At 46.3% G+C, this 13,535-nt stretch overlaps 1 protein-coding gene across 4 annotated transcripts in view; it reads right to left on the bottom strand.

Moving 5' to 3' along the window:
• Positions 1 to 705: 705 nt before the first annotated feature.
• The window catches only part of C26H2orf42 (chromosome 26 C2orf42 homolog), a 29,197-nt gene continuing 16,367 nt past the window's right edge, over positions 706 to 13,535 (bottom strand). For 3 of the 4 annotated variants that reach the window (XM_073325167.2, XM_073325169.2, XM_073325168.2), the window contains exons 5-9: positions 11,665 to 11,769; positions 9,604 to 9,711; positions 6,685 to 6,785; positions 5,688 to 5,850; positions 706 to 4,647 (exon numbers count right to left, since the gene is read on the bottom strand). In XM_073325167.2, the coding sequence (XP_073181268.1) occupies positions 4,439 to 4,647; positions 5,688 to 5,850; positions 6,685 to 6,785; positions 9,604 to 9,711; positions 11,665 to 11,769 (686 nt within the window). In that variant the 3' untranslated portion in view covers positions 706 to 4,438. The remainder of the gene's footprint in view (positions 4,648 to 5,687; positions 5,851 to 6,684; positions 6,786 to 9,603; positions 9,712 to 11,664; positions 11,770 to 13,535) is intronic. The other variant, XM_078850665.1, reaches the window with a different exon arrangement.

Raw genomic sequence — 13,535 nt, 5'->3', positions numbered from 1 at the left:
GAGTATTTGCTTCAGGTTGGGGGGCTGTCTGTAGCCAAGGACTGGCCTGTCTCCCAAGATTTGTGAGAGTGTTGGGTCATCCTTCAGGATAGGTTGTAGATCCTTAATAATGCATTGGAGGGGTTTTAGTTGGGGGCTGAAGGTGACGGCTAGTGGCATTCTGATATATGACATCATGTGCCAGCAATGTCCCTCTGCCATGTACATTGGTCAAACTGGACAGTCTCTACGTAAAAGAATAAATGGACACAAATCAGATGTCAAGAATTATAACATTCATAAACCAGTTGGAGAACACTTCAATCTCTCTGGTCACGCAATTACAGACATGAAAGTTGCTATATTACAACAAAAAAACTTCAAATCCAGACTCCAGTGAGAAACTGTTGAATTGGAATTCATTTGCAAATTTGATACAATTAACTTAGCCACTCCCAGTCTCTATTCAAGGCTAAGTCATTATGCAAGGTAACCTATTTCCCCTTGCTTTTTCCTACCGCCCCCCCCCCAGACGTTCTTGTTAAACCCTGGATTTGTGCTGGAAATGGCCCACCTTGATTATCATACACATTGTAAGGAGAGTGATCACTTTAGATAAGCTATTACCAGGAGAGTGGGGTGGGAGGAGGTATTTTTTCATGCTTTGTGTGTATATAAAAAGATCTTCTACACTTTCCACAGTATGCATCCGTTGAAGTGAGCTGTAGCTCACGAAAGCTTATGCTCAAATTGGTTAGTCTCTAAGGTGCCACAAGTACTCCTTAAAGTTGAAAAGTTAGCCCAATCCTGCTCCTAAAGGACACCCTTTGCAAGATAGGAGTCCTACGTACTTAATCCTGAAGGCTGTAGTTTTCCTCCACCTCTTAAGTTGAAGGCCAGGAGCCCAGCTTTTCCCATGGTGCCCTAATGCAAAATGACCTGGGGGAAACCCAGCTCCAACCAGTGCTAAGTACACAACTGCTTCCCTTATTCCTTGCAGAGCCTGCTTCTTTAGAAGCCAGAAACAGCTTTGTTGGACTTAACTGGATCCAGAACAAGGTCTAAAGCCAGAGGAGTTGCTCTGAAAGGGTCTGATTTGTGACAAATGCAGGAATTAGACTTGTTTACATGGCAAGGAGGACAGCGTTTGGGCAAATGCAAAGAGGCAATTCCCCCTTCTCAAGCACCCAGCATTAACCTTTTAGCCTACAGCCAGATTTTAAAAAGGAGTCTTATTAATGAGTTAGGGTAACCCATCAGCTAGAAAAATGTCATTCTGGTCTCACATTAGGTGCATAGCTGGTGGTCATCACTAGGGTGGATGGAGATGCTGGAAGTGGTGCAGTTTCCCCCATCACATAATGTTTAAAGGTTATCGGGCATCCAACCTGAAAAAGTCATAAAATCACACAAAGGGCCATAACTGGAAGCAACACAGGCTAATTTTGACCAAAAGTGGCAGAAAGCTTTTAAATATAATTGATAATGCAACTAGGTACCTAAAATAGTAGCGTTTTGGAAAGTTTGGGACCTGTTTAGCCCCAGGTCACATTTGCCTGTCCTTTTTATGCCTTCAGTTAAAACAAGTCTGTAATCCCATGACAGTAGGAGCCTCTTTGCTCCACGTATTACATCGACATATTTGCCATTATGATTTGAGAAGTTTTCTGTCTGCTATTTTATAAATATTGGCTACTGCACCAGCAACTCATGTTAATACAGCGTACACGGTGATGAAATATTTTCAGGCTATGGTCCACTCTCTGGGCCAACACTGGACCTGTGTCATCTATGATGACACAATCTCCTGCAAAGCACGGTTGATGAAATGGAGGAATCCAAATGAATTGGACAATGACCACCTCCAGATGGGAGGCAAGCATTGTGCAGTGAATTTCATGTGTGATCGAGGCCGTGTGAGGCAAGACAGTGGGTTTGAAGACTCCTTGTGGAAGGCAGCCTCTGTGGTGCTCCAGTGATCAGCCATGCTCTAAGAGGGAACCATGGAACCGTGGCGTTAAAGTCCACAAATGTATGAACGTGTTGACAAATCGACTGAAATGGATGGCACGTGGTGATTCCGTGAACAACAATGTTGTCCCAGAAGATAAAAAAGAGCCAGCTTGAAGAAAAGGCAAATGTGCCCAGAAGCATTTGAAGATGTGGAGAAAGCACAGGAAGAAAACAGAGTGCTTTGGCGGGCTTCATGAACCAAGCCCGATCGCTCCACTGGATCATGGACACTTACCTTACAGTACCAGTCTGGGGTTCCTACACTGCTGAAACTGTTATACTAATGCAGTCTTATTGGGGCTGACAAAAACCTCTCTCTCCCTGTATAATGCAGGCGATAGGCTGCTCACCTAGGTACCAGGCCTGGTGGGTTCAAATCTGCCCTCTACTTCCCATGAAGGACTGTGAACGGGGGAATCCCTGAATATTGCATGGTGCCTGATGCATAGGGATGGGGAGCTCCCTTGTTTTTGCCTGTGGAAGCTGTTCCACATTAACTTTTGTTTGGGTGACCGCAAAACCAGTCCTCCCACTATAGGCCACGTGCTTGGGTTCTGGGAGCTGCAGCTTCAAATCTGCCCTCTACCTGTGCTCTGTAGGGCTTGGGGCAGGTGTTGAATGCAGCTGTGGTGCGTGTGCCCTGAACTTTGGGCTCTTGCCTGTGGAAGCTGTTCCACTTTCATTAAAGGGGAGTTAGGCCAGCAGCTCCCTCTGCAGTCCAGTGGTTAAGCTATGTGCCTAGGGTGTGGGAGAGGTGGGTTCAAACCTGTCCCATTGTTTGTATGCCCTAACCTTTCTGTTAGCTTCAACAGGTAAGAGGGAGGTTACCCTGCTCAGTCTGTTTCACATTAATTAAATGTGATTTGGGCCAACACAATACCCACCCTCTCCCTCTAGTCTAGTGGTTAGGATACTTACCTGGGTTGGAGGAGATCCTGGTTCAAATGCCCCAGCTGCCTGTTCAGCAGGGATTTCCTGCTTCCTTGGTGACTGTCCTTTGAGGTGGGCCATCCTTGTCTGAACCCCCCCTCCCCGCTCTTTCTCAAGAGTCCATTGTCGTCTTGGGACAAGGAGGGGATTGGGACAGGAATTGCCCACCTGTGACTCTCCCTGGGAGCTGGGCAGAGAGTGCCCTGGGGTTTGCCACAACCTGTGCGTATCCTGATCATGGTGGACAAAGAATGAGTGCAGGGGGTTTTGCATCCACCTGCAATTAATCTTTAATTAAAAGGAACAAGAGGCCCTGTAAAATGGCCCTTGTCCAGGGCTATTACCTCATCAGCTAGAGACCCTCTGAGCAGGTAGAGTGGGGATTTGAACAAGGATCTCCTACATGTTAACTAAGCACCCTAACCCCTCACCCCATTGGGGGCTTCAGCAGGGTATGTTGGCCCAGTTAATATGCAGTGAAAGTGGAACAAATTCAACAGAAAGGATTAAGGCAGTTCTCCCATCAGATTGGCTCTTAGCCCAGCACTGAGGCCATTCCTTCGAGTGCTGAGGTTTCAAATCTAGCAGAAGAGGGAAGCGAACCTAAACCTCCTACAGCCCTTGAATACTTCCTGTTTGAATTTGATTTTGATCCTACCACTCTTGGTTGGCATGCTTGAGTGTTTTGCACACAACCGAGCTGCTGTTGAATAGGAAACACATTCGGAGGGCTTGGAGGAGGGGGCCCGCGCCAAAGCCCACTGAGGGCTGTGGAAAGACCCAGCCAGCAACAGCCTTTGGATTAGGGCCTAAAACTGGCAGGAGAAGAAAAAGCAGCAGGAGGGCAGTGCATTGGTTTGTGCGGCTGCTGCTCTCTGAAGCAAGTCTTCGGAACCCTTCTGTAGCTCAGTTCACCCGCCCATCACTGGCATGATGGGCTAATAGTATTGTAAGTCCGGAGAAGGAACCTAGTACAGGGCCTTTTCTCCTTTTCAAATTGCCTTCCTCCCGCCAAAAGAGGTTGAAATCAAAAAGCAGCACCGTTTTCCAGTGTGCTTTATTTAAAAAAAATATTTTAAAGTATGGCATAAAATCAGACACTGCCATGATGGTTCATGTAGTAACACAAGGATCTAACTCCCTTTGTAATAGACTGTCTTCTCCCAGCTGTGAGCTGTGGATAAGTCTGTTTTCAAGGGGGAAGTGACAGAAAGGAACTACACCCCAAGGATTTCAATGCATCCTGGTGAATGGGAATGCAGAGGTGTGTTCAGAATACAGTACAGTTTGAGTGAAGACTACATGTAAAGCAGCATCAAAATATGCTATTTAGAGAGCAGGTGAGGTGCCTTTCGTCTAGTGTAGGTCCCGCGGCTATTTAGAAATCAGAAAACATCAGATTTACAGAGCAGTTCAGTACGGAACCCCGTACAAGTTCAATGCTAATAGTGCCCCGGGCAGAGAGGCCACGGAGCAGGGCTGTGCAAACTTAGCTGGAGAGGGGCTGTGTGTTAGGTCAAGGAAAGGTGATGGTGGTTAGAGGGGTTAGCTCCAGGGTCTGTTCTAGTGAAGGGCGTTGCTCCTGGTATTCAGTGGTATGTCCATTCCTGTGATGGCCATATTCAAACTTAATCCTCAGCTCACCAATTTTGGACTGGGGTAAAATATCCGGGATCCACTCAATAGTGAAAGGTGTCGGTTCCTTCTGATCAGGTGATGTGTTGCCTGGGGAAAAAGAAGCAAGAGGCGGTAGCATGTCAGCTATATCGCTCTAACAATATATTAGACGGAGGTAAAAAAATGACCTCACATACAGGGCTGGTTAAAACTAGGCTGAAAATTAAGGATGAGTAGCTGTGGGCATAGCTGGTCCTTTAGATGGCCAAGTACCCAATCTGTGGGCACACCCAGGCTGCCCAAGTGGCATTAATTGTGCCATAATGACAACTGCTTAAAAAATAAATCCCACAAACGCTGGCTTAAACCAGAATTCCCGGCCATTTCTGCCACAGAATTCAATCGTGTCCCCTGAGGCTCCATGCCCCGCCCCTTCGTTAGAATAACACTTGCTTTCTTCCATCCATTGTCTTGTCTGTTAGCTTGTAAGACTTTGGGTGGGACCTGTCTCAGGGCACGATTATACAGCATCAAACACAGTGGGGCCTCTCGGTACTCCCAGGATGTAAAACCAGCCCCATTTTGCAAGGAAAGGGTTTTCTCAGAAGTCTTTAACAGGACGATGACATGAGTCATGGAGCTGACCGTATCTGGCACTTGATTTCATCCAACACATTTACAAAGGCGGACGAAGCATCACTAGCCCTGTCTGGGGCCACAGAGAGGTGAGGCGACTTGCTCAGATTCAGGCAGGGTGCCATTTATCAGCATGAGGCCTGTACGCTCGTGGAAATAAGTGGTGCATAGATCTTGTACCGACCCTCTGCACGGATGTGAATTTCACCCACAGAGTCGGTGGCAGAGCTGGGAAATTACCCCCTTCTGTTCACTTCCTCTGAAGCATCTGGCCTCGGCCACTGTTGGAAGACAGGATACTGAGCCAGATGGACCATTGGTCTGACCCAGTATGGCCAGAACTAAGGACTCCTCACACACAAATGAATCCAGGGTGTCCCGTCTGTCCCCCACCATGCTCAGACCACTGGATGACAGTTCTCTCTTTTCTCAAACAAGAGTGGTAGGAACTGGTCAGGAGGTAACAGCTGCTTGGGTTGATTTCACTCTTCTTCCCTCTGTTATAAACTTACCAACTTTGAGGAAGGTTTTGAGTTCCAAAGGCCGGATAATCGGCTGCTTCTCCAGGCGACCGTACGTCTCCGCGATGCTCTCCACCTCAACCTTGGGGCACTTAAACAGCTCGTAGGTCCCATCCCGGTTCTGGATGAAGCTGCGTGTGATTTCCAAGGGCATCTTGCAACAGAAGCCAGGCACAGATGATCAGAAGAGAGCTTTAGGGGCCGTCAACCACCACCAAGCTGTATTTGGAACTGACCCTTAGCCTGCAGGCTCTTGGCAGAGCTGGGGTGTGCAGTCTCAGCTTCACAGGTGCCTGCCAACCACCTCTACAGACCTGGAGCGTGGGGGGTAAGCCCATCTGAGCTTACAGTCCCTGCCCAGTGCTCCAGAAGAGAGAACCCACCACCAAAGCCCTTGCTTCGAAGCTGTAGGAGGTATTCCTGCCTGATCCCAGCTGTGGTAATCAGTTAGTCCCTCTAGCTGAGGCTGGAATATGCTCACCTGATCCCTGCTCAAATGTTCCCACCGAAGGAACTCTGCCAATTAATGCTTTCCACTGCTAGAATCGATTGCAGACTTTCCAGCTCAGAATCACTCCGTTGCGAAGCAATCGAGGGCCCCAATTCTGCAAACTCTACGGGCTAGTCTACGCTATACAGGCTTTGCCAGTATAACTAAACCAGCAGCGCCTCCTAGTGGAGATGCAGTTCTTTTGTAGGTATACTTAAGTCACCTCCCATCCCCGAATGACACAAGCTATACCAGCAAAAAGACAATTGCTGGTATAAGCCGAGTCTACATACATGCTTCTAAATAACAAAGTCATGCTGATAAAACTTGGTTGCACAGATCTGACTTTACCCAGGTGAGCAGCCCCCATGAACTCATGCGTGTGTTTGCAGGAGCCATGTCTAGCTCTGCCCTCTTTCCTCCCCAGCCTGCTGACCTAACCGACTGGGCTTCACGCTCGGTCTTTAGAGAGGAATCAGGAGAACAAACACGCCTTACCTCAGGAGTGTCAAATATTTGCTTGACCTGCAGGATGTTGGTAATGTGCCAGGTGTATTTGGAGAAGGTACCCAAGGGCAGTGCATCTTTCCGGACAAAAGCTGTGAACAGGAAGACCATATTACAGATGCTGAAACCGTAGGGCCACCGCTGTTCTATATCTGATGGCAAACTAATCTAGTAACAAGAGGAGGGAGGCCACTGCATGGGACACGACCAGCAGAGTCGAAAAACGCAATTTAGTTGAAACCAAACTAGTTGGATGACGACGACACTGGATTTCTTCCACTGAAAGGCATTTTAAATGAGAATTTGTTTAATTTGGGTTTAGTTAACCACAATTTTGGGGCAGGCGGGTGTTTGTTAAAAAAAAACAAACAGATTTTCACACACAACATTTCATTTTTCCATCCGCTCTAGTCAAGGCTGCTGGGTTCTGTCCCTGGCTCTGCTACTAACTCCGTGTGTGGCCCTAGCAAATCACTTAACTTCCCTATGCCTCATGTCACTCCCCCGTAAAACAGGGATAGTAACGCTGACTGGCTGTACCTCAAACGGGTGCCCCGAGGCTATGGTTCCAAAGAGGGGCAAATAAACATATTTCTTACAAGATGTTGGTAAACTTGGAACAAAAAATACCCCTGAAGCCACAAAGATAAAATATGAGGGAGGAGCTGCTGAACTGTAACAAGTCTGGGCACTTGAATATTTGCAACAGCACCATGCTAGGCCATCTTTCTGCTGTGACTAAATGCTTCCACGTATTGTTCCTCCTACTGTTTTCTGTGACGGAACCGCACCTCTGAGGTCAGAAACACAAGCTATATAGCCTGGCCTACAGGGATACTGAAGGAGAATGTAGATGCAATACGCTCCGTGTCTAGGAAACCAAGACAACATTGTTTTGAGGCATCTGTGACCTCCCCGAAACTAGTCTCCTGTTGAGGAAAGAACTGACAAGCAGCGTGGTAAATATTTACGAAGAGGGGTTTGCCCTTGAACTATTCCTCTTTAACATCTCCAAGTAGTTAGACATGAAAGCAAGCCTCAAACCACGCTTGAGAATTAGGTCAGTGTTATTACCTGTAACTTGGGTGTGATAAACTGATCCACGGAGAGGCCAAGCAACCTGCCCCACGTTCATGCAGCAGAGCTGTGACTAGAGCTTGCTTTTCAGACCCAGTGCCCTGCCATTCGACTGCACTCCCTCCACTAAACATTGTGGGTGGCTAGAGGTCGGAGGAAGTGACTTAAAAATCTTGCCCATGTAGACAAGACCTACCATTTACACCGGTGTACCCTCTCTGAGGACACTCTTATTCCAGCGTAAGAGCTTTTTTGGTTTAGCTTTTCCCAAACCACACAAGCTAAACCAGAAAAAGCTGCTCACACATCAGAAGAGCGTGTCCACCTGGGAGGTTGTATAGCTTTACATTCACACCTTAGATCATATCGAAAAAGCTTTCCCCACATATACAAGGCCTTAGAGGTAGGAAGGTCATGGCTTCAAATTGGCTGAAGCACCACTGAGACTTTGAGCAAGTCACTTGTCAGACAGTTCCAGGTAACAGGTAAGTTACACTGCTATGTCAGCCAGAATGATTTTCAAAAACCCCGTGAATCGTAAAGTCTTTCCCCTTGTCACCTGATTTACTATTCTCTTCTAATCAAGGCTGAAGGCGAGCGAAGATTCACATATAGATGACACACTACAGGCTATTGTCTCCGATTAAGCATTTTTAAACTAAAAGAGCAGGAAAACAATATTTAGACAGCTGTTACTGCTCCGGATGAATGAACATGGTGTGAAATTCACCTCTCAGCAGAGGGCCAGCACAACACCTCAAGAGAGATTTAAGCCCTTTGATTATGAGTGAATTCCTCCCACTGGGCCTAAGGATTGTTAGTATGAATGCAGAGAATAGTCCCTGGAATATATGGAGTATTAATTACACTAATGCATGTTGCTAGAGGAGACTGTTACCATCTGTCACATCAATAATCCACAGCCTTAAGAATCGTAAATACGCATTGACATAGCAGCTCAGAGTGGCTGGAGAGCCGTCCCAATCTGAGGACTGACCACCACTAGGCACTGACCAAGTGGACTGGATTGGAAAGCCACCACTGGCCTTATGTCTGGAAAAGTTATAACCATGTAACTGTAACCATTCCACGAGCCTTATTACAGGGTCACAGTGAGTTTGTGTTGTAACCTTTCACCTCCTGGCTTTGGAGGTTTGAAGTCAGGTTGAAACTTAAAAAAAAAAAAAAAAAAAAGGTGAATACACGATTTTTAAAGTGAGCGTCAAGTTGATGTGAGGAATTGCCTGGCCCTGCAGTCTGGCCTCCTCTATTCAAAGTACAGGGACAGCATGGGTAGCGCAAAGCCTCCCGCATGCTGCCCAGCTCCACTCTTGAGCTGCAGTGAGCACCTCTACCAGGAGGAGGGGAGGTGGCATCTGTCTCTGTGGCCCATTCAGTCTTTAGCCTTTCTGCTGGGGCTGGCTGCAGAGATGTCACTTAGTGCCCAGAGGCATGATGGATTTTCGTGAGGTGGGTGGACACTTATTCATTGGGAACTGGACAGTCAACTAATTTTACAGACATCAGGTAGCCACGAGTGACTTTTGCTCACTGCTGACCTGAGACAGGTGATCTAGGCTCCATATCCCACCACCAATCCCCAGAGATATCCAGTGGTCCTTTCATTTTCTTTGTAACCTGGAGGAAGCACCATGCATTGCAGCCCGGCCAACAGCGTACTCCCAACCTCACCCATAACTTTTTATACCTCGCACTCCCAATGCATGGCCCAAAAACACTAAACTAGACCGATTTTTGCACGGAAACCACCAGAGATTACCCAGTGTTCAGATTTCCAAAGCTCTGCGCTTATGAGATCATAAGATCTTGTACCTGTAGTGGAATTAGGCAGCCGTTTCTTTGTGCTTCCTATGGAAATCCTCTGCTGCAGGGCATCGAAGAAAGACTGAGGTATATGGAACACCAGTGGCTCTGGTTTGCCTGCACAATAAACCAAGAAGGTTTTAGAGGAGAGAAAAAAGGAGCAGTTTGACTGGAAACAGGTGGTATGGGACATGATATTAATAAATATTCTTAAGTGCTTCTACAAGGATTTGGTTTCACTAGCACAAGAGGTAATCAGTTTTGTTTTCCCTTTAAGGTCTTGTCAGATCTCACAAGCTAGGCAGGGTCAGGACCGGTCAGTAAATGGGTCCCACTTTACAATAAGATTCCCTTTACAAATGGTTTATAAAGAGTTCATAAATGATTAATAGGTGTAATAAACAGTTAATCAATAGCTGTAGAGTCCAAAAAGTTGCTTATAACCAACTACAATACCTTCTACTGATGGACTTTTGTACCCATCCATAGCACCTTCCACCCACACCCGTAGCATGCTTCTAACACCATTTTATGAACCCATGTACCAAGTGTGAACAGCAAACGGTTGTAAAGGACTTTGAGACCGCTCTGAATGAAATGCACTAGACTGAAGTGACCTAGTTCTCATTAACATTTGCTGTCGCAGACCCTGACTAGCCAGGGTACATCCCCAGAATACGGCAACAGTGGAGACGTATACCCTACACATGAGGTGCCAGGAAGGGATTTTTGTTTTAAAAAGCCTAGAACGCCTGAGAGCCGGAGGAAGTTATTCAGCCAGTGGATCGTCTCACAAAACCTGCGCCAAGGCAGATCATTCACTCAGCCCCACCCAGACTTTTCAGCAAGAAACTCAGCGATAAGGTTGGCGTTCCCCGCACCTGAATCTCCCGAGTGCTGGAAAATCTTTGGTTGCCAAAGGTCACAATGTTTAAGATCCCAAATCATGAATGGTTAGATTGTCCCGAGGGCTTCCACAGCGGAGCACCCCACTGCCCTGCCCAGGCCTACCCAGATTTTGGGTCCAGGTTAGGTGCAGAGCATATCCCTGTGAGCACATGGGTGGGGCGAGGACAGAGAAGTGCTAGGCCTGTGTGGAGCTTTGGCTCAGCTCTACCCGGCGCCAGGTGCCAGAGGAACAGCTAAATGCACCCTTGTAAGGACTGCAACAGCAGCTTTCTTTATTCCAGACACACCTCCCAGAACAAGAGGGGAGCAGGGGAGGATTCTCCATGGCACAATGCATCCTGAAGCACTGCAGCTAATGCACCATCCTTTGCCTAAAGGCACAATCTAGCCTTAAGGGCAAAACTCATCCCAGTGCAAAAAGCCAGCACAAAGCCTCGTGCAACGACTCAGACCATGTTTGATGTTTACAGCAGTGGTTCTCAACTAGGGGTACACAGAGGTTTTCCAAGGGGTACTCAGCTCATTTAGATCAGTGTTTCTCAACCTGGGGGATTGTGACTCCCCGGGGAGGGGGGGGTATCACAGGATGGGTTTAGGGGAATCGCAAGTGCAGGGCTGGCATTAGGGGGTGGCAAGCAGGGCGGTTGCCCAGGGCTTCATGTCACAGGGACCCCCGCGAAGCTACGTTACATGCTTCAGCCTCGAGCAGTGGGGTTTGGGCTTCAGACAAGGCTCACAAGTGAAAAACAGGCTCAAGTATCACACTGAAATGTAAGTACAATATTTATATTCCAGCTGATTTATAATTATATGGTAAAAAGGAGAAAGTCAGCAATTTTTCAGTGACTGTGCTGTGACACTTTTGTATATTTGTGTCTGATTTTGTACGCAAGTAGTTTTAAAGCGAGGTGGAACTTGGGGTACGCAAAACCAATCAGACTCCCGAAAGGGAGACAGTAATCTGGAAAGTTTGAGAACCACTGGTTTACAAAGAGAATCAAGACTGAAGAAAATCGAATTAAATGCTTGCCCCACCCCAAGCCACATGCTCTTCTCTCTTTGACCCAGCAGATAGTTCAAGCTGATCACAACTTATGCTGCTTAACTAGCAACAAGACAAGATTCTAGGCTCTCACGAGGTGGCTCCCATACAATACTTACCATCAAATTGGTAATGCATGGTTTGATGGATGCGTTCGGTGACACTGGCCAGCCATTCTTGGAAGGACAAGGTCACCTGTGACTCATCCAGCAGCTGATTACAGGCTAAAAGAAAAGGAAACCCTTCATCAAATACAAATGCTCTCTTTAAACAGAGAGGATAAGCATTCTTCACTTCCCCAATGGTGTTCCCAAAGGAAACAATAAGCAGCAAAAGGCCAGATACATGCTGGATTCACACCAGAAGCTCTCTGTGTGCATACATATATATCAAAGTATATTCAGCATTACATTTATCAGACAGTTTCCAGAACTTGGTGCCCTTCACTAAATGCAAAGCAGAAATACGGGGTGCACAGTATAGGAGAGCAATGAACAGCAATGTTTCTGCTGTGATGAAGAAGACATTGTTTCCATTACACATCTCATTTTCAGGGGTTTATAACTACAGTTGAGTGAATGGTTTCTGACTAATTGTTTTTTTGCTGAAAAATGCATTTTTCAGGGTCTAAAACTGTTTCTGAATTTGATGAATAGCCTTGGCTGGGGAAGGAAATTCAAAAGAGTTGAAACATTCTGTTTCAACAGGTTCATTTCAAGCCCGAATTTACAATCAAAATGTTGTCAGCTTTAAAAAACAAACAAACTTTTTTAAAAAGGTGAAAAACGCCCAAATCAAAACAAAGAACTCAAAAAGCATTGGTTTTGGATGACTCGAAACATTTTGGGTCAATTTGATGAAAAAATTCACTTTGTTTCCAATCGAACCAGATTTCTTCTTCAGATTTTTTGGGGCAGCTCCCAACCTAAAAAGCCATTATTCACTCAGCTCTACAATTAAAACTCATTGGGGCCTGACAGTTGGCATGTACTGCCAAGTGTTTGTGTAACTTACACACACACATCCCTGCAACTTTACACCTTATTTTCAGAAGTGTTGAGCTCCCTCAATTCAGTGGAAGCTGCAGGTGCTCAGCTCCACAGGAAAATCAGGCCTTTCATATTGCGTATGAACTTTCATATAAACTATATCCCAAAATGAGAGTCAGAACTCAAACCGGCACAGACTTGCAGGTGTGGTTCATTTTACATGCTGTGAGAAATTGTATTGAAGTCTGCGGAACTATACACAGGGCATAAAGTTAGGCAATCAAGTAAGTATTTGCAGGATTGGGGACATAGTTACATTTTGCTTAACTAAATCCTCCCTAAAATGTCAAATGGCTATGGTGCTTTTTGCTTCTAAATGTCCTAAATGGCTGCGTAGTGTCACTGTGTGCTATTAAACAAATCGCTATAGCCAATCCAGAGTTGAAAGTACTTTCAGTAAAGGGTAAGCAGCTGTTATGAGCTGAGAGAAACCTTGTTACAGGATGAGTTAAAAACCCCATTGAGATTGATAGGTGCAAACTCACACTTCACTCAACATAACTGTAAGCATAAGCCTCCACCTAAGACAAAAAGTGTGTGTGAACCTGTCCAATGACTCCTATTTTGGCTGAGTATTGTTTCGGGGGCGGGGGGGGGGCGAGATGAGAGAACTGAGAACGGACAAAGGCAGAGGCAAAAAGCAGGATAACCAACTAGGAGCCTGTATGAACAGCGTGACCCTAGAAAAAGCTAGAGAGAGTGTTTTTGGGTCTACTGTTGGCCCAACAGGCTTGAGGACAAGAAGCTAAGAAACTGCTCCTTTTGGTCTTGGTTCCTCTTGCATTCACAGGAGCAGGGCTTTGTTCATTCCTTGTGAATAAACATGATTGCATCAGAGAAAACAGAAGACTTCATCAATGTCTATTTCCAACTGGAACATTCCCAGGGCCCTGAATTCTAAGTAGCCGATCGGGTTAAAAATGGACAAACTCCTCTTACTA

This window comes from Lepidochelys kempii, chromosome 26 (assembly GCF_965140285.1).
Source record: "Lepidochelys kempii isolate rLepKem1 chromosome 26, rLepKem1.hap1, whole genome shotgun sequence".
NCBI lineage: Eukaryota > Metazoa > Chordata > Testudines > Cheloniidae > Lepidochelys > Lepidochelys kempii.
Note: the sequence above shows the minus strand (reverse complement) of the source record. Positions and strands in the feature narration are given on the sequence as shown.